The 18,880-nt window shown below is 41.1% G+C and overlaps 1 protein-coding gene across 9 annotated transcripts in view; it reads right to left on the bottom strand.

The window, feature by feature from the left end:
* PCDH1 (protocadherin 1) overlaps positions 1–18,880 on the bottom strand; it is a 214,173-nt gene that overhangs the window by 78,811 nt on the left and 116,482 nt on the right. For 6 of the 9 annotated variants that reach the window (XM_077266283.1, XM_077266286.1, XM_077266279.1 and 3 more), the window contains exon 4: positions 577–666. The exons of the other annotated variants lie outside the window; for them this stretch is intronic. In XM_077266283.1, the coding sequence (XP_077122398.1) occupies positions 577–666 (90 nt within the window). The remainder of the gene's footprint in view (positions 1–576; positions 667–18,880) is intronic. 9 annotated transcript variants of the gene reach the window in all.

Here is an 18,880-nt window from a genome sequence, read left to right as displayed (position 1 = left end):
GAGTTCTGGCTTCAATCCCCACCAGAGGAGAAAACTGCAAAGAGTTTGGTTTGAGTCAGGACTCCGAAGATATTCCGATAGGGAATTATTTGTCTTTACACATCCTCCAAAAAAAAAAAAAAAAAGAAAAAAAAAAGGCTTTTTTAAAAATTTTATGTGCCAGTTATGAGAAATCTACCAAAGGTGGTCAATGCAAATCAGGCTAGAAGTAGACTGCTCCTTCCAACTTAATCGATCTCCCCGTGCAAGTGCACTGCCACACCCTCCCGGGCTAATGCACTGCCACACCCTCCCGGGTAAGTGCACTGCCACACCCTCCCGTGTATTCCAAGTCAGATTCGCACACTGCTTCTTAGTATAATTTGTCATGACTGCACATCCTATCGACAGATAAAGTATAATTTTTATTGGAGGAATTTCACCTATAAAGCCAAACCACTACTGCTGTATGTAAAATAATAAAAAAAAAAATTAAAACACACATGCTGGCGGGTTCTCTTTAGAATCAAAGGGGTAATAAGACTTTTCTTTTTTTTTTAAAAAAAAAGCTATGAATTAAGAATAAAACATAATAACCTCTGTAGCGCCTCCATGGATCCAGTGGAGACAGTTCCGAAGGTCTTCGCTGGCTTCAGATGTGGCGTCTGCTTCATTCTGAAGTCCTGCCTATAATGGTCAGATGACTAAATTATTCTTAATTAATCCATGGCTGAAAAAAATAATTAGTTCACTCTCAGACAACTTCCTTTGTATAATACCACATATATTACTCCCTCCTTATGTACCCGTGTGCCTTGTTTTTGCTCATGTTTAATGTATTTGTCTATATTTGCCCCGTATTTCACATGTAAAGCGCCATGGAATAAATGGCGCTATAAAAATGAATAATAATAATAAATGATCAGCGAATTTTCTGTACAGAGATTTGTTAGTTGTCTGAAAATAACCAAGTCTATGGCATTTACCTAGCACAGTGCGGTAAGTAATCCTTAGTAATTAATATCAGTTTCGCCTGGCTGGCTTCATCAAGGCGCATCAGCTACTGTATATTCGCTAACCGTGAGAGAATCTCATTTAATATAGTGTCAATGTGACATTTTTAATCCCGACAGTAATAAACATACAGATTACTAAAGAGCAGCCCATCATACGAGTGCGCATTAATAAAAGTGTCAGGATAAAATTACATATATGGAAAACTTACATACGGTAATTGTAGCCATCTCTGCCTCAACACTCAACTGGCTATTGTGGGGGACAAGGAAAATGTCACGAAAGTAGTGACAGCTGCCAACTTTAGGCGGACACCTGCTTTGTCCTGTTGGCAAAGGTGGCTTGACATGGATAGCATCCAACTAGATAAGGTTGCAATGATTTCAGCATTGTCCTTGTCAAATATTGGCGTAGTCATTCCTGCAGCTGCTGCATCAGCTCTTGGCATCGATTAGATGTCACATTGTCAAAAAGTTGATTTATAGACCGCGAAATGGAATGGGTCATCAGGAAATGGCCTACTGTTTATATGAGGTTTACATAATAAATCTACAGAGTAATTAAACCTTTGAGATTTTTTTTTCACATATTATTGCTTTAATTTCTACAAGTAGATCGGTGTGGGAATGAGGTCTGAAGCCTCCACCGAATGCTCAAACCTCCCCACATACGCCAGAAAGTAGCATCGTAAAGTTCCTGGCTGAGCGCGCACAAAGACCGGGGTACCGGGGTGTGCCAGTTCAGGCATGAGCTGTTCACCTTTCAGAATGAATTTTGAGCGATCTGTGATGGTCTCAGATCCCAAAACCCCACCAGAATGCTTCTAGTTATCAGGGCAAAAATACATTTTGTTACCCTTTAATAATTTGTTTGTTTTTCTCTGTCATGATCACCATAATGAACTGATATTTTCTGTTCTGAACTATTCACTTTTTAGTATTCATATTGAAAACAGGATTACCCATAAAAAAATTATATATAGGATTACAGTTTGCTTCAGCCCCTGTGGTGTTCTAGTCTGTACAACTAGGAGGACAAATATGCAGTCTAACAATTGACCAATGAGGGATTACCTCCTCCCACCTTTCTCCATGCATGTAGAACAATTTACTGAAATGAAAATCTGTGAGATATAAAAAGGCCCTACTCCTGTCACCGGTGTGACTCTACAGAACGTCAGTCCAGGAATCACAGTTCTAGCTGGTGGAATACAGATCCACTCCACTGCCCATCACTGAGCCCACGAAAGCAATCAGGTCAGCTGGCTACATAGCTCGCTGCGCTCAATCAGCTTCCTGCTACCTCCTCTCTGTGGGTAGTCACCAAAAGGTGGTAGATGGCCATGGATTCCCCAAAGTCGTGGAGGTTCTAATCCCCGGCAAGCCAGCACAAGGGTGAAACTGTCATTCACACCATCTAGTGTTCTTGCTGGGAATAACTATAAGTAGTTGACTGTTGGTGATCCATTAACGTCTTACAGGAGTATGGTACCCTCAACATGAGAAGTGTTCTGCCCACGTGGAACGAATACAGGCGTTCACCGAGATGAGCCCTAACCCATGCGGTCTTTCCAAAAACAACCAGGCCAGCGGATGAGAGCAACCACTGACTCTCGTGGCTCCAATGCCCACGGCAGTCTTCCACAGAAATCCATAATCCTCTCCAAACTACTGATTTCTATGCTATATGTGGCTTCTGTGAAGCATCTCTCAAAATGTTGTGAATGTAAGCTCAGGCACCATTTTTTAGTACAGAAAATAAGATTCAACAAATTTACAATCAGAATAAGAGGGGGAAAATACATTTCACAATGAATAATTTTTTAAAAAAAAGCATACTCCCTTTTCGTACAACGTGCCATGAAGAAGGGGTATATATGAATTTCATGATAACTAAACGGGTTGACCAAAAATCACAAGATATATTTATTTTTTTAGTCTGGCGGGGTATGTGGCTCTAACTGCTAGGACTCCCACAGAGAAAAGATATTCCCGAATCTACCATGTGAATATAGGTCACCTAGAGAAAGTGAGAAAGTGTTGCTACTCCATTCATTCTCTTTAGGTTTAGGTCACCTCTTTGGCCTGTCTGCATGAGTGGGGAGAGATGACGAAATGGCTGAGGCCAATCATCTACGCAAAAAGTTTCATGTAAACCTCCTTTACATTCCCCGTTTTTTTTTATGAAACACTAATGGCTCAGAGAAATAACAGAAAAGCTATCAAGCTTCTGAAGGTGGCATGTTTTACATGGATTAAATGTTCATGAACCAATGCCCTTTGTGATTGACAAGATTTTAGTGGTTGCATCAAGTATGATCCTCTCTAATGACCATTATCCAACATACATAATCAATACCACTGAACACAACGTACATATCCAGGCTGCCACAGCCTAATAATTACTGACACTCATGCCGTCACAAATGCCAAAGACAAGTTCTTCACAAGGACAAACAGATATAGGAGTTATATTTTAGGCAAACCTACATTAAAATCCCACCCTCTGAGCTCACAATTAAGGAATAATGCCCACACTATGATATACAGTGCTAAAACGTTGGCTCGCGTAAATGAAACCAGAGGGAGCAGTCAAAAGCTCACAAGCCATCCAAGTCACTAAGATTATAAACATGGTATGTCAGTGTCAGCGTTTTTTTTCCATTGGGGCCCTGGAGAATCCAGTTAGGAATCTGAGAACAAGTCCTCAGAGCGAAACATCTCAAGATGACCACATGCAGTACATGGATGACATCAGATTTCAAGTAACTAGTCTAATATCCAAAAGGATCAGAATTAATAGACAATAGTTGTTCTTTCTGACAGTTGAAGGACAAATCAAGGAATGTTTGTTAGGTGAAATGATTTTTAAAGGTTTGATGAAATTCAATGTTCTCGCCAGCACACAGTCCTGTAAACAAAGGACATGTGCTGCCAAGAATGATGATATTCTATGCCCGCAGAATGATCATATTATCGATATGATCAATTAACTGTTCTGTGTGCATAAAAGAGCAGAGGACCTGTCCATACAGGCTATTAATGGCATGTAGCTGATTGGCGGTCATTTAAAGGCCACAATCAGGCTACGTAAATGCAGACTTACCCTTTGCCACAAACTGTAGATCCACTTCTGCTCATGAAAAGTTCTATAATTAGCCAAGGTCAAGGACAACGCAGTTAATTAACTATATTCGATCACAAAGCCATAACACAGTGTTTACGATTCTAAACCAGTGTGCTTACGCTTGATATCCAAAATTTGATTTCTAAAAAGTGCCACCAAGCATGAGTGAACACTTCAGAAACGATGATTGATCTTCCGCTCTTACCTAGAATATTCTGCTACTCTTCATTCAGCAACAGAAGAACCCTTAACAGCAAGCTGAAGGGTTCAAGAGCTGCTCTCCTTTCCGCTGGTCTTTATTGTGTTAGTAGGTAACAATGTGTATTTTTGTTCTTAGCCACTAACAGGCTTTAATGGTTTTACTGACATCACCAGACTACAAAAAAGAAGTAAAATTGGTCATCAAAGAAAGCTAAATGCCAAGTTTCTTTTTCTTGGTGTGTACCGCTAGCACTCTACTTTTTGGTCTAGATAAAGTCAGAGAGGCTTTAGTAAAAGTTGAATTTCCATTAACAAAATGGTACACAGGGGTGTTTGTTCACTACACCATTCAAGATCTGGCTAGTGGAAACCAACAATCCTAAAACAAAAAGTCATATTCCAAGAAGTCCAGCCACAAAGTTCAATCGTTGAAGATCTAGAAAGGACAGACTCGCACAAGTAAAGGTGTAAGTAGACATTTTGGGCAAAAGTGCAAGTGTTTTTGGTCATAGGTTTATCTTTAACATGACCAGTAATGAGCTCTTAGATAATCATTTCTTCTAATATAATATATGAAAATGGTCTAATAGCAAGATATAATCAATGAATTTGTGAAGCCAGTGGATTGCATGAGGAATCCAGACGGGTTTAAAGAGTAAAAGTGTTCAAAACCAAATAATTTTTGTACAATATGATCAACTAATGAACCCTCATAAAATAAATTCGATGAGAACAACTTAAATCCAATCTGATCAGAAATATTTAAGGTGCTCCCTCACACACATTAAATAAAAGTCCAACACTTTTGGGGGAACGTTGGGCTGCTGAGATAAGCCACTGGCGGAGGTACTCTCAATGGGAACAAACAAGTGTTCGGCGGAGCCAAGCGTTCCCATGTTTGTGGAGTCAGGAGAAATAGTCGGGGTTCAATGACCATCTGGACAGCTTTAGGCACCATTCACATCTATACTGCGGAAATGGAAACCACAGCGCAATGTTGGACCCAAGGGACAAATTAACCACAATAATGAGATCTGGTTGATGGCAAAGTATTTTTTGTCATCCTGGTAGAAGAAAAAAAACAAAAACACAACAACCCTGCATTCAGCACTATTATTCCCAACAAATATGACAATCTGCAATGGAGGCTGTCAAAGAACATGTGAACATAGCCTTAAAAAGAGGTTGTCCTAGACCTTTATATTGATGGCCTACCCTTACGATAGACCATCAATATCTGCTCGGTAGGGTATGACACCCGCCACTGCAGCCAATCAGCTGTTCCCAGTACCTGGATGTACTCTGTTGTAGAGCGGAACTACCGTATTTTCCGGCGTATAAGATGACTTTTTAACCCCTAAAAATTGTCCCAAAAGTCGGGGGTCGTCTTATACGCTGGGTACGGCGTGTGCAGGGAGCGATTCTGGATGTTTCCAGGGTCTGAAGGAGAGGAAACTCTCCTTCAGGCCCTGGGATCCATATTCATGTAAAAAATAAAGAATAAAAATAAAAAATATGGATATACTCACCCCTCCGAGAAGCCTGGCTGTCACCGCTGCAAGCGTCTGCCTCCGTTCCTAAGAATTGCAGAGCGTGAAGGACCTTCGATGACGTCGCGGTCAGGTGACCGGTCACATGAGCGGTCACGGACCAATCACAAGACCGCGACGTCATCGAAGGTCCTTCAAGCTCTGCAATTCTTAGGAACGGAGGCAGACGCTTGCAGCGGTGACAGCCAGGCTTCTCGGAGGGGTGAGTATATCCATATTTTTTATTTTTATTCTTTATTTTTTACATGAATATGGATCCCAGGGCCTGAAGGAGAGTCTCCTCACCTTCAGACCCTGGGAACCACACGCCGTATAAGATGACTGGGCGTATAAGATGACCCCCGTCTTATACAGTGGGCATATCCCAAATTCCATATTTTATATGGAAAAGTTGGGGGTCGTCTTATACGCCCAGTCGTCTTATACACCAGAAAATACGGTACATAGCTCTGTCAACTGATTAGTGGCGGTGGTTGGATACTGCTCATCTGCATTTTAATAACTCAAATAGGGGGCAGATATTCAGTACCTGGCCTTGGCCACTATGAAATTGACAATGCTCCAATGTACAGCAAAGCAGCTGAACACATCCGGTGGCTGGGAATAGCCAATTCGCAGGGATGATGAATTTCGCACCCTCACCAATCAGATATTGATGACCTACCCTAAGAACAGGTCATCAATAAAAAAAAAAAAGTTCCAGACTACCTCTAAGTTCTATTCTATTTACGGTAGTTACCGTAGTTCCTATAGATAACATGCTGTATTATACAGCTCTGTCAAAAATTAAGAGACCACTGCAAAATGTTCAGTTTGTCCGATTTTTCTCTTTCTACGCATATTTGAGAAAAATGTAAATTGTTCTTTTAGTCTATACACTTCTGACAACATGTCTCCGAATTTCCAAGCAATACATTTTGTATTTTTTTTTCTGACAAAGAAAAATCGTTAAAAAAAAAAAAAAAAGTGCTTTCAGACCTCAAATAATGCAAAGAAAACAAGTTAATAATCATTTAGAAACAACAGTACTAATGTTTTAACTCAGGAAGAGTTCCGAAATCAATATTTTGTGGACTAACCATGATTTTTAATCACGGATTTCATGCGTCTTGGCATGCTTTCCACCAGGCTTTCACACGGCTTCTGGCGCAAAAATGTAAGCAGTTCTTCTTTGTTTGATGGCTTGTGACTATCCATCATCCTCTTGATTACATTCCAGAGGTTTTCAATGGGGTTTAGCTCTGGAGATTGGACTGCTCATGACAGGGTTTGATGTGGTGGTCTCCTAATTTTTGCCAGAGCTGTATTTTTCGAGAACTCCAAAGATACTCTGTTGGCACACAAGCATTGTTGGATAACACCATATCCCAGCACGTTCGCTCATCACTAATGATCACTCCTTTTCAACTTAATTTTTTTTTTAATTATGGTTTAAAAAAAATGAAACCTCCATCAATGTTCAGCCTTACAAATATGCTGCGTACCAGAGTTTTAAATCTGTGTATTTACATTTTTGGTTTTCTTAGTGGGCCTTGCATCCAACAGACTGTAAAATGAATGATGCAAGTTGACCCCGTTGCCCCGATGCTCATTATTACTCTCAGCAAAGGCCCATGAGGTTAGTAAATATTACGGGAGCCTTGGTAATTACCGGCACTTAGCAAAGGCTGCGTCTAGAGGGCTGACAGCTTCTCGGTGCCCATCTTTGCAATTGCATTTCAATACAGTATTTTTTTAACCAGTGAGCCGCAACAAGGGAGGAGGAAAGGTTGTGGGTGATAAAGGGATACAATTCCATTGGCCTTAATTATTTATGGTACCAGCTGTTAGGGTTGCTGGTCCATGATAATAAATCTTATCGTCCTGTAACCATGTTAGACTTCAAGTGTGTCCAGGAGCATCCCGTAAATTCCCTTCCATTTTTCACTTTCTGACAAGACTCCAGAAGCTGCCGTTACCCACACTAACGTCTCACTAGGTTTCTTTCTTTGCAAACCCTTTTATTGCTGGAGAAATCTTGGTAGAATATATGAATTCACCCATGTGTACACATAACGCATGTGTTCTCTATAGTGCAACGTGTCGATGATTATCATGGAGAATTAACGATTCGTAGTTTTCTTGTTAATCCTTTACTCAAAAACTCAAGAGTCAGTCAAGAGAAAATCATGATGAAAATGCATCTAAAGCTCTCATACAAAATCAATGTCAATGGCTTCTTGGGTCAAGCTTTCGACACTGGCAGCTTTTTTGGCTCTCGATACTAGAAAACAGTTGGAAAATCAAAAGACTAGAAAGGAAATACTTCACATTGTACAAAATGGTAGCGTTTCTCCTTGTGGAGGGTGACAAACCAAGCCTGGCATGTCAGAGTGAGGAGACTTATAAGCCATGCATGCTCCATTGAGAAATTAAATATGCAAATTGTCTCATCAGAGAGGAAGAGGATAAAAACTCTTGTGCCTCCTATTGCAAGGCTCGTTTAAGAATGGATGCTTACAGAACGTTGCACTAGAGTTATTCCTCCTCCTCTTTGTACAAGGTACAAATTGTCTCTTCAAAGTAACATATGTCTTGTGCTACAAGGAGAAATTAAACAGTCTAAAAATAAGAAACCAAATGACTAATGGGTTGGCTACTACTTTACTGATGGCCTATCCTATCCCCATTGTTGGAGGTTGCCGTTCCTGGTGACGGCCAGAAATTCTAGGATTCCATCGGAACACGGACGTTCCGTCAAAACTATAGCCACTATGGCAGGGTACTAAAGACCACCCTCCAACCCCCAATATGTATTTGTACAGGGTATGGATCTGCACTGACCGCAGCCACTATGGAAATGATGAGGCTGATGTTTTCCAGCAGCATTTGAGTATTTCCAGCCACCGCTGGTAACAATCTTTTCAGCGGGAGTGCCGGGTGTCGCACTTTCACCGATCAGATATTGAAGGCTTATTCTATGGACAGGTCCTCAATGAAAAAGAAGTGGCCAACCTTTAAGTTTTTCACTTTAATAAATTTTATATTTATCAAGTCATATTTGAGGTCTAGGTCGTTCTCTCGGGAAAAAAAAAAAAAATAGAAATTGTTAAAAGGGGAACATAAAAATAAAAAATCAAAAAGGACAAGGAAAGTATACCAGATCTAAGAGTAGAAAAAACAAACAATTGGAACCATTCATGACTGGTTGATATCCACAACTTCTTTCAAGAATAGACTTCAGATATCTCTACCATTAAAAAAGGCCATTAATTTTTCAATTTTGGCTCGTATAACAGAAAAAAACCATTGGCATGAAATGTTGCATCTCTGACCCACAATGTAGGAGACCAAAGGGTGGAACAATACAGGCGCTTGTTCAATAGGCGACACATTTATGACCAATGAAGTGGTGACTTACGAGGCATTTGCCTTTCAGACCACAAAGCTTCACATTTTTTCTTTTCATTATGACTGGAACGGTGGTAAAATGTTTAATGCATGAAACACCATTTTCTTGTCCTCGCCCGTCTAAAAATGTTACAAGTGTTTAGAATCCATTCATTGCTTTAACTGCCAGGTGATTCATAAGAGGAGCACTTAAATTAGTTTACTAAACTTTCGATGTTTCACCCGGCTCGGCTAAAGGATGAGATGCCAAGCGCGGCTAAAAGTGAATTAAGGTCTTCTCTGCCCTTCCACAACAAGACGAGGATGTACAGAATATAAATCTGGGTGGTGGACAAGCACAAAAACAATAACTCTCAGGCACCAGAGTGCCTACCATAAATTACACTTGAAGTCTCGGGAGATGAGGTAAGGTATCTTTAATTTCTAAAAACTGCCAAAAAAAAGCCTGGCTACTTTATCTTGCATTATTTCTTAACCCTCTCACGGCCTATAAATGAGTCGACAATGCTTTTAGAAGGTTTGCTTGCAACAACTTCCCCGAAACAATCAGATGCGCTTCTCATATTTACCCTTCTGGGACATCCATGGGTGCACGGCTTGCATGGAGCGGGCTCAATAGCTGAGCCTACTCCGTAAAGCACAGGTGCCAGCTGTGTTGCACTCGAGAGCTGGCGGCGTCAATACTATGTTTCAATCCAGCTCCAATTGCAGTAGATTAATCCCTTAAATGCAACAGTCAAGCGTTATTGCAGCATTTAAAAGGTTTTTAACATGGCAGTCGTCACTTCTGTGGTCATCGGTCCCCAGCATGGTGCGAACGTGGGTTACCAATGGGATGTAATTGCAGTGAGGGGCCTAGCTAAAGGGGATGTCTGGCCTTAGAGTGACTGCAGACTTGTGAATCCTCACATTGGGCACAGTCCATATTCTCCAATACTGGGAGGGGACAGTCGTGTGACCACAAGTATGCAACTTGCAAACTTCCGGCCACATTCCGACGTGTCCAACCTCGCCGAATACACATTGAGCACACGTCTAGTTGGCACATAACCCCATGTGTGAAAATCATTTACTTGGTAAATAATTACTTATTTCTCCCATACTGTAATACATACATATGCACACAGATAAATCGTCAGAATTGCTCTTTTTTGTAATTTTGATCTTTTTTTTCCATTTTTGGGGAGGGGGCAGACAGTTGAATTAACCTCAAAACGGTTCCAATAAAGCTGTCACATTCCACAAAATAAGCCCCGATGACCGTAATAGACCCCTCAGAAAATATATGTTGTTATTTGCTCCCAGAAAATGGAGGCAAAAAAACCCCCTGAAAATTGGTAGAACTGGAACCATATAATGAAAGGGGAGAGAACCATACTGACCCACACAACAAAGTAACCAGGTTACTTTTATAACAAGGTGAACATCGTAAAAACAAAGAAAAGGATAACAAGTCTGAATTGCACCACATGGTAAAATGGCGCCAAATACCACAACTTGTCCCATAAGAAAAAACACTCAGTTATTTGACTGTCGGAAAATTAAAGACCCCTTGACCTTTGATGATCTGACTCCTATGATGCACAATTCTAAAATATCCGCTGGCCATTATTCCCGGCAGCAACCGCCTCTTTGAACGTAAAATGCGTCGATTAGAAGCATCTTAAGAGCGCACTTTCCTTTTAGACTGCTCATATCCTAAAGATGGCGCTGCACAATCCTCTGTAAATCTATAGATAAAACACAAGTGATGTTTAACCGCGGCGCATAATGCAGATAAGCGAGTGGGATTTAATATAATACCTTATGGTGGGCTCTTGTCAGCAATCAGTCATCATACATAATTTATATTAAATTTATGCACGACATACTCCCACGTAACATCTCAATCCAAGCCCACATTTTTTTTCTGTGTCATCTCTTTGGCGTGCCTTGATTTAAATGAGCCTAGGGAGAGTTCTCCATCTCCCCCATTCCAAGCACGCCATTAGCCTCCAGGTCCCCCTGACATAAAACCAGGTCAGGCAAAAATTAAAAAATAAATAAAAATAAAAAAATCTACGTACATGACAAACTCTCCCCGAGAGAAGTATCTAAACAAGCGGCTGGAGGCTCAGGCACACGTGCTAATTTCGGGCACAGAGGGATGAGGACAAGCAGGCGGTTTTGTGACGCGTGCTCCCGTATTATCAGCTAATGGGGCACGCTCTAATCTGGTTTGACGGTGTAGGCTATACGGCGGCACAATTACGCAGGACCATGTGACGATTATTTGGTTAATTTGGTTTGACACCGATATACACAAGTAGGAACATAGATCTAAGCATCGATAATAGGGCGGCATGCGAGACCGAGTAAGAGTAAGCTTACCAAAATAATCAAGTAATATGATCAAAAAATTCTCCTGGAAATCAGCTGTACATTCGACTTTATACTACTATTTGAGACATGTTCTCGTAATTGAATACCGTGGGCAGATTTCTCAATTCTAAAGCCCCCCATACACACGAGGTAGACGTCAGCCGAAACTTCGTTCACCCGGCAGTCACATACATAGGAGCGCTCATTCGGCAGAGTGCTCCTGTGTTCTTTACGAGAATGCCAGTGCCAGACATGTCTGCAGGCGGTTTAACTCCGGGAGAACAAAAGGATTGGCAGTCCCAACCTAGACATGCCGGCCCCATACACAGAGTGGCAGCCAAGCTCGACCTTATCTGCAGGTTTTGCCGATTAGACTATGTATTCGTTGTCTAGTCTTGAGTTATAAGTCTGCAGTCACTATGTGGATTCCCCGACGGGACGGTGATTATGTGACCACAAGTATGAGATGTTTACTCCTGGCCACATTCAGACTAGATGTAAAAAAAGTAAAAGAGCGGAAACCTCCAAATATATCGAGATCAACCTAATCTATATTTTGAAGTGACTAATACAAGGAGAAAAGAGTATGCAATATATAGGGACCGCTTTAAAAAAATAACAATGAATTTTATTAATACAGAACTACAGGCAAAATATTGGTTAAAAACATTTAAAAAGCCCAAGACCACAAAAACCCATTGTAGAGTTGTGGCCACCCTGGTCCACCAGACCACCAATAATTGCCTCCACTACTCCAATATAATGCAGTTAATCAAACAAGGAGGTGAAACAAACATAAGTATGCGGGTATAATGAGAACCCTACATGAAAGAGAGCAGGACTCGATAGTCCATAAATAGGTTGTGTTTTGTCACACTGTGTGGCTTCCTCACAATTGCCCCTGAGGAAGCCACACATGGTAAGGCAATACGCGTGGGTCTGGTCCCTTGTCCTACCTGATGACAGGCACAGTTTTTGTGACAACACTTTATGGACCATCGAGTCCTGCTTTCCTTCATGTAGGGTTCTCATTATATCCACATACACTTAGAATTTGTTTCGCCTGCTTTTCTCTGTGCTAACAGAGAAACCATTGTTGCCCTGTATGTGAGACTTTACTATATGAGGCTTTATTCATGCATTTTTGATCTACGGTATTCTTGCGTGTCATTTGTGACTTGCACCATTACTATGCATGTTTGTCTCCTTTATGCTCTCATATACAGTGGCACATTGTGACGGACATATATGTGTTTGATTACATGCATTATATTGGAGTAGCGGAGGCAATTATTGTATGTGTGTTCATATTTGTGCCATCTGGTGGATCAGGATTGCCACAACCCTACAATGGGTTTATGTGGCCAGTATGCTTAGGCCTTGGGCTTTTAAAATGTTTTTAATCAATATTTTGCCGGTAGTTAAGTATTAATAAAAATTTAAGTGAGTGAGTGGCCTTGCTCAATGCAAATGCAGTGTGCAAGGACGGAAAGTCTAGTCGGAATGTGGCCGGGAGTATGCAAATCATATGCTTGCGAATCCTCACAGCACAGTGCACAGGATGTGACAGATGGCCTGCAGACCTGCAGACTAAGACCTGACAACCCCTTTAACACTACGGTTTTGTTGCCCAAAGTCACCAATCACAGAGAAGTTTTCATTTATTCTCAGATAAGGTAAAACTGTTAGATGATTGGTTGTAATGGGCAACAGTAGATTTTACACTTAAGCAGTTAAGATAAATTTTGCCCATTTAAATGTTGTCGATAGGCCCCCATAATGGAGCATTTCCAACAATTTTGGTCCATTAAGTAAGCGCCAATCAACTATGTACAAGTCATTTGCAATGGTTTACTGGCCGGTGACTACAGATTAGCGACCTAGAGAGGCAACTGAGCCGGCACAACAGGTGCTGAGCCGGCGCAACAGGCACAGGGCCGGCGCAACTGGCGCAGGGCCGGCACAACAGGCAACGTTAATTAGCAAAAGAAGCAGCAGGCCATGGTGGAAACTAAATCATGAGGTGCAAGAACTGGGCACCGTTATGTAATCAAAGTGATGACTATTCTCCGTGGCATAGACGATGGTGATGGATTGGACAACCAGAGCTCTAGTGAAAAGGGTTAACACAAGTGTTGTCTTTAGCGATTCTTTAATCTTGAAGAGAGGAGCAGGAGGATTCACTAAATTGTAAAGCAGCTGAAATGGAAAGCGAAGGAGGAGGGAAAAGACGGGGAGAAGCAGTCATCAGACTAGAGAAGAGATAACCGTTAAAACGCAGAACCAGAGAAAATGAAAAAGTGATGGAGGAGCTGAAAGAGAAAGGGATGGCAGCTAGAAAACGACAGACAGAGCGCCAGATGACCGAGATAGAGGGGACGTGCCAGATGAGCTAGAAGCAACAATTTATTGTCCAACAAGCCCATGGTAACAACAGAATCCTCCGCGACGGCTCAGCTGGCAAGTCCCAGTGATGTGTAGATACACGACATGGAGAAGCAGATGGGGAAATTGCTTAGTAAGGGCGATTGATTACTTGTTCAGTAATCATAAAACCATTGTTTCATCCTGTTAAAGAAAGAAGCCATGTCTAATCTATCTACATGTAGTCTAGCTCATACGATTCTTGGCGGAGGCAACAGTGTACCTCATTTCTGCTTGGTTAACAGAACAAATTGGCTTTTTGTTTTACCCTGAACTTCTAAATTTGACAGTCTCTGACGGAGGACTTGGCTGATCTGCCTTGCAGGCATAGTGGACATCAACGATATTCATCACCGGGTGACTGTCGAGCATAGACGACCAGGCCAGGTACAGAGCAAAAAGCTTAGATGTGTGGCCAAGCTTCCAGAAAATACTTTAGGCTATGTTTACATAACGTGGATATGCTCCAAAATACTACTTCAAAATAAAATCACAAAATTCTTGGAAAACTTTTCCAATCCAATTCTAATCACGTGAGAAGTTTGAGCGTTTTTCGTTTTCCTTCTGAAGAAGTTTTGAAAAACAACTGGGGGAAAAAAAAAAAAGGAGTACATGTCACTTCTTTAGAGGGGATCATAATGAAGTTTGCTTTAATTTAGGCACTGTCAAATTAAGAAGGTGGAAAAAAAATTATTTGGGAAAAATAATGAAACTCTTTCAAATCTATGTACACAGTTTTTAGAATAGAAAGAGGAGAGACGTTCCATGGAGTCTTCAAAAACTTGGGAGGTTCTGCCCTAAAAAGGTTCCAAAAAAAAAAACAAAAAAACGACTAGACCGTTTTGCCTGCCTCAAAAAAACATTTTTGGGAGCTGAACACAAACATGGTTATAGGAAGATATATATTACTACAATTTAAGGTCCAATTACACTGCATGATCATCATGGACGTGTGATCTTAGAAACGCCCTTTTTACGATAACTGTGCAATCTAAACAGGTTGCCCATCACTCGATGAACTTGTAAAGCACTTGTTCGTTGGGTGAAATGATCTTTTGGTGTGCAAAAAGATAAATTTCAGGCATAGTCATCCTGCGCTGCTGAGAAAAATGGCAACCTATGATCCATCACCGATCAGTGGGCATCTGGAGAGGGGTGGGCCTGAGTAAACAGGTTATTAAGTGAACGCCTACCGGCAAACTGCACAATGCACCATGTGAATGAACCCTTAATTCTGACCACTGATCTAGGATGACACGTTGACCACTAAATGACTCCAGAGTTGAACTTTTTACAATCAGGTCTACATAAAACAAAATATTGTATTAGAACAGGGCAGATACGAAGCAGTCAGAAATCTCTGATGCAGACGCTACTTCTCTACCATCTTGACTTTTTAAGTGACCAGTAAATAAATGGACTGGACAGTTCAGAGTCATCCAGTAGGATCTTGCAATTTTGAGCTAGGATCAAGGTTTGACATTAATCTAACACGTCCTCGAGATCTGGTCTTGAAGGCAACAGCTTCAGGACAAACCGCCAGGTTGGACTGGTTCTTACCTATGTATACTCTACTATGGAATTCTTCTAGGAATAAGCAATATACATGTAGACACACAATGTTAATTAACCCTTTGAAATGAACTACATTAAGGCCTACAAACTTTACTTTCTATAAGGCACTGGGAAACAAATGGACTAGACATAAAAGCCATATCCAAGGTCTTGACCAGAATCCAGACTCCTGGTCACAGTCGAAAGTTAGAGGATTCCACAATTGTTGGGTGGTCAACCTTCAAACAGTGCCAGTAAGTGGCAATAATGTCCCCTACACTGTTACCTATACTTTTTTATTATGTTACATAACATCGGGTCTATGTAGTTTAACAGCAAAACATCATGGGGTAGAAGAATCCAAAACACGAGCTGTGGACAGGAGAAAACCTTGGGTTACTCTACGGTTTTGGCAAAATTTGTTTGGCAGCAGCTTGACGTTGTCACTTAGGCTCCATGCACATGGCCATACTAGATTTCCATGAAGAAGTAGTATAGTTATAGCTAGAGAAATGGCTACCATCACGTTTGATCATGAAGGCCTTTCCCAAAGCATGTTTTTTTTTTTTTTTACAAACTCTCTCCAGATCCTGCAAAACACGTTCTTACATTTTGGCACCAAATGTACGCACGGTGCCATAATAAAGCCATGTGCATGAGCCCTTAGGCTGCCTCCAGCAACGTCTGCACGTGGCACTGGAGTATGAAGACTGTCTGGGAATAACGGCAGAGGAAGCTACAGACAAATAAGCCGTATATCACATCATTAAAGTAATGATTAGCAGGACCTTTTGTTTTTGCGCTCCAGCTCATAATGTCACGATGCAGCAGGCTAAAGCAACATGACGACTCTTCCTCTTCTGCATAGGTAATTGGCGCTGCACCTGTGGAGTCGGACACTTACCGACTATTTTTAAACGGAGGTTTAACAGATTGTCACGAAAATGTCAGATTGCTAATTAGTAACGCACCAGCTGACTGGGAGACCTGTGTGCATCGCAGAGAACACCGAGCGCTATGCACTGAAAAACAATGTAATATATATATATATATACTGTGTGTAAATATATACATATACACACACACAGTGTGTGTATGTGTGTGTGTATGTGTGTGTGTGTGTGTGTGTGTGTGTGTGTGTATGTGTATGTGTGTGTGTGTGTGTGTGTGTGTGTGTGTGTGTGTGTGTGTGTGTGTATGTGTATGTGTGTGTGTGTGTGTGTGTGTGTGTGTGTGTGTGTGTGTGTGTGTGTGTATGTGTGTATGTGTATGTGTATGTGTATATTATATATATATATATATATATATATATATATATATATATATATATATATATATATATATATATATATATATATATATATATATATATACATACCGTAATCATTTTTTCTGTGAAACAACATTGATCATCGGATTGGTTTTCACAAACAATCCTGACTGCCTTTATCACTGCTTGATGGGAATGGATAGCCCAGATGTAAAAAAGGAGAACCAGGCTGGATTAATATCACAATTTTAAGGGAATCAGTCATAAGGGTTTTGCGAGCAGTATGATGTAGGGGCAGAGATTCCAGCGATGTATCACTTACTGGGTCGTTTGCTGTAATTTTGGTAAAAATCACAGATTCACAGATCTATCAGTTCTCTAAAGCCCCGAATAACCCAAACACACTACTGATTGGCCACTTTCTGCCTATGCACAATGCCCACAGAAAGCTGCTCAATCAGGGGAGGAGTTATATTGAGTACAAGAATATGCCTGGCAGCAACTACTAGTCTTATAACAATAAGCTCCTGCTCATGAGACAGATTCGATCAAAACTACAACAAGCAGCCCAGCAAGTGATGCTCAGCTGGAATCAGTGTCTGTCTCTATATCATGATGCTCTCAGAAGGAATACAAAATAAAAACCCTGTTAATAGGTTCCTTTTAAATAGACTCAGTCCAATTTATAACACTAGAGACCTCACCCAAGATGAAGTGGGGATTGGTCTGTCCCTCCCCGCCCCTACTGTGAGGTGTTATTACACAAAGATGCGGAATCTTAGGTTGGTGCAGAAGAGCCATTGGCAGGTGCAATACATGCTGGAAAGTTAAGAAATTGATGTTCCAGTACATGTAGTGCTGGCAGAACCTGATTAAGAGGAACTTCCCATTCAGAATAAGTGGATAGCAAGTTACAGAGCGTAAGAATTGGGAGGGTTAACCTAGTATGTGCCCCAAACGTTATAATTGTTGGGATGAGTGCAGCAAACCCATACCCAAAAATAAAACCAAATTTTTCTTATAATTAAAATACGGTTCTAGACTACAGTGGTCGACCACAAGTACTCTGACTCAGGACATTTGTATTGACCCAGTTATCTGTCCATGGATTAAACAAAAAAAAAAAAAAAAAAAGATATGACTGTCTAGTAAACAGGTGAGAAATGGATGACAAGGTAGATAATCAGCTTTTAGTGTCTCGGGAGCTGATCCATGCCGCCCAGCGATTTCCTCCTTATCTCGTTGGTGGATGCATCACTAGGACCTTGTTTGCTTTTGCTCATCAGATTACTGTATGCATTATATGGCTGCTTTCCTATGAGCCATTTCCTGCGCATTGACTGCTGCGGTTCACTCACCGGTCACACGTTAATCATTTAACTAGTCAGTATGACAGATGTAGGGAGGCAAAACCGTCAGGTACCTCCATCATCACAAGAGAAGGATGGATGGGGCACAAACATGGGGGAAGGAGCATTGGGTTTGTAAATGGTCATTATAAGACTTTTCGGCACCAAAAACGTGCATCTTGGCAAGGAAAAAAAAAAGCTGCATTTTTGCTGCGTTTTCTTAAAAGCACTTTTCCCCATTAATTAAAGTGGGTGAAAAACAATACATACCGGTAAACGCAGAAAAAAAATTGTTGTGCTGCAGATCTGGCACGGCTTCAAATTCGCAAGGAAAAAGCAAGCAACGTGTGCATGAGATCTCAGAAACCTAAATTCCCTAAAATGCTGCGGAAAAACGCAGCAAAACAATGGAAAATGCAATGTGTGAACGTGTGTGCAGTAGCTAGGCTGCATCAGAGTACGGTATATCCTTACGGGGAGGACATGCTGCAGATTATGATACCTGCCGTGCTGATCTGACGCGGCTTCCGGCCAATGAAGAGATGTATCTTATGGTCTCCAATATGCCAAGTGAGATCTCAATTATACAAGTGTGATATAGTCTTGATTGGTGCTTAAGAATTTAAATAGCCTAGATGATGCATGCTCTAATGCCCCTGATG

Source organism: Ranitomeya variabilis, chromosome 5 (genome assembly GCF_051348905.1).
Source record: "Ranitomeya variabilis isolate aRanVar5 chromosome 5, aRanVar5.hap1, whole genome shotgun sequence".
Classification (NCBI taxonomy): domain Eukaryota; kingdom Metazoa; phylum Chordata; class Amphibia; order Anura; family Dendrobatidae; genus Ranitomeya; species Ranitomeya variabilis.
This window is presented reverse-complemented; position numbering and strand designations above follow the sequence as displayed.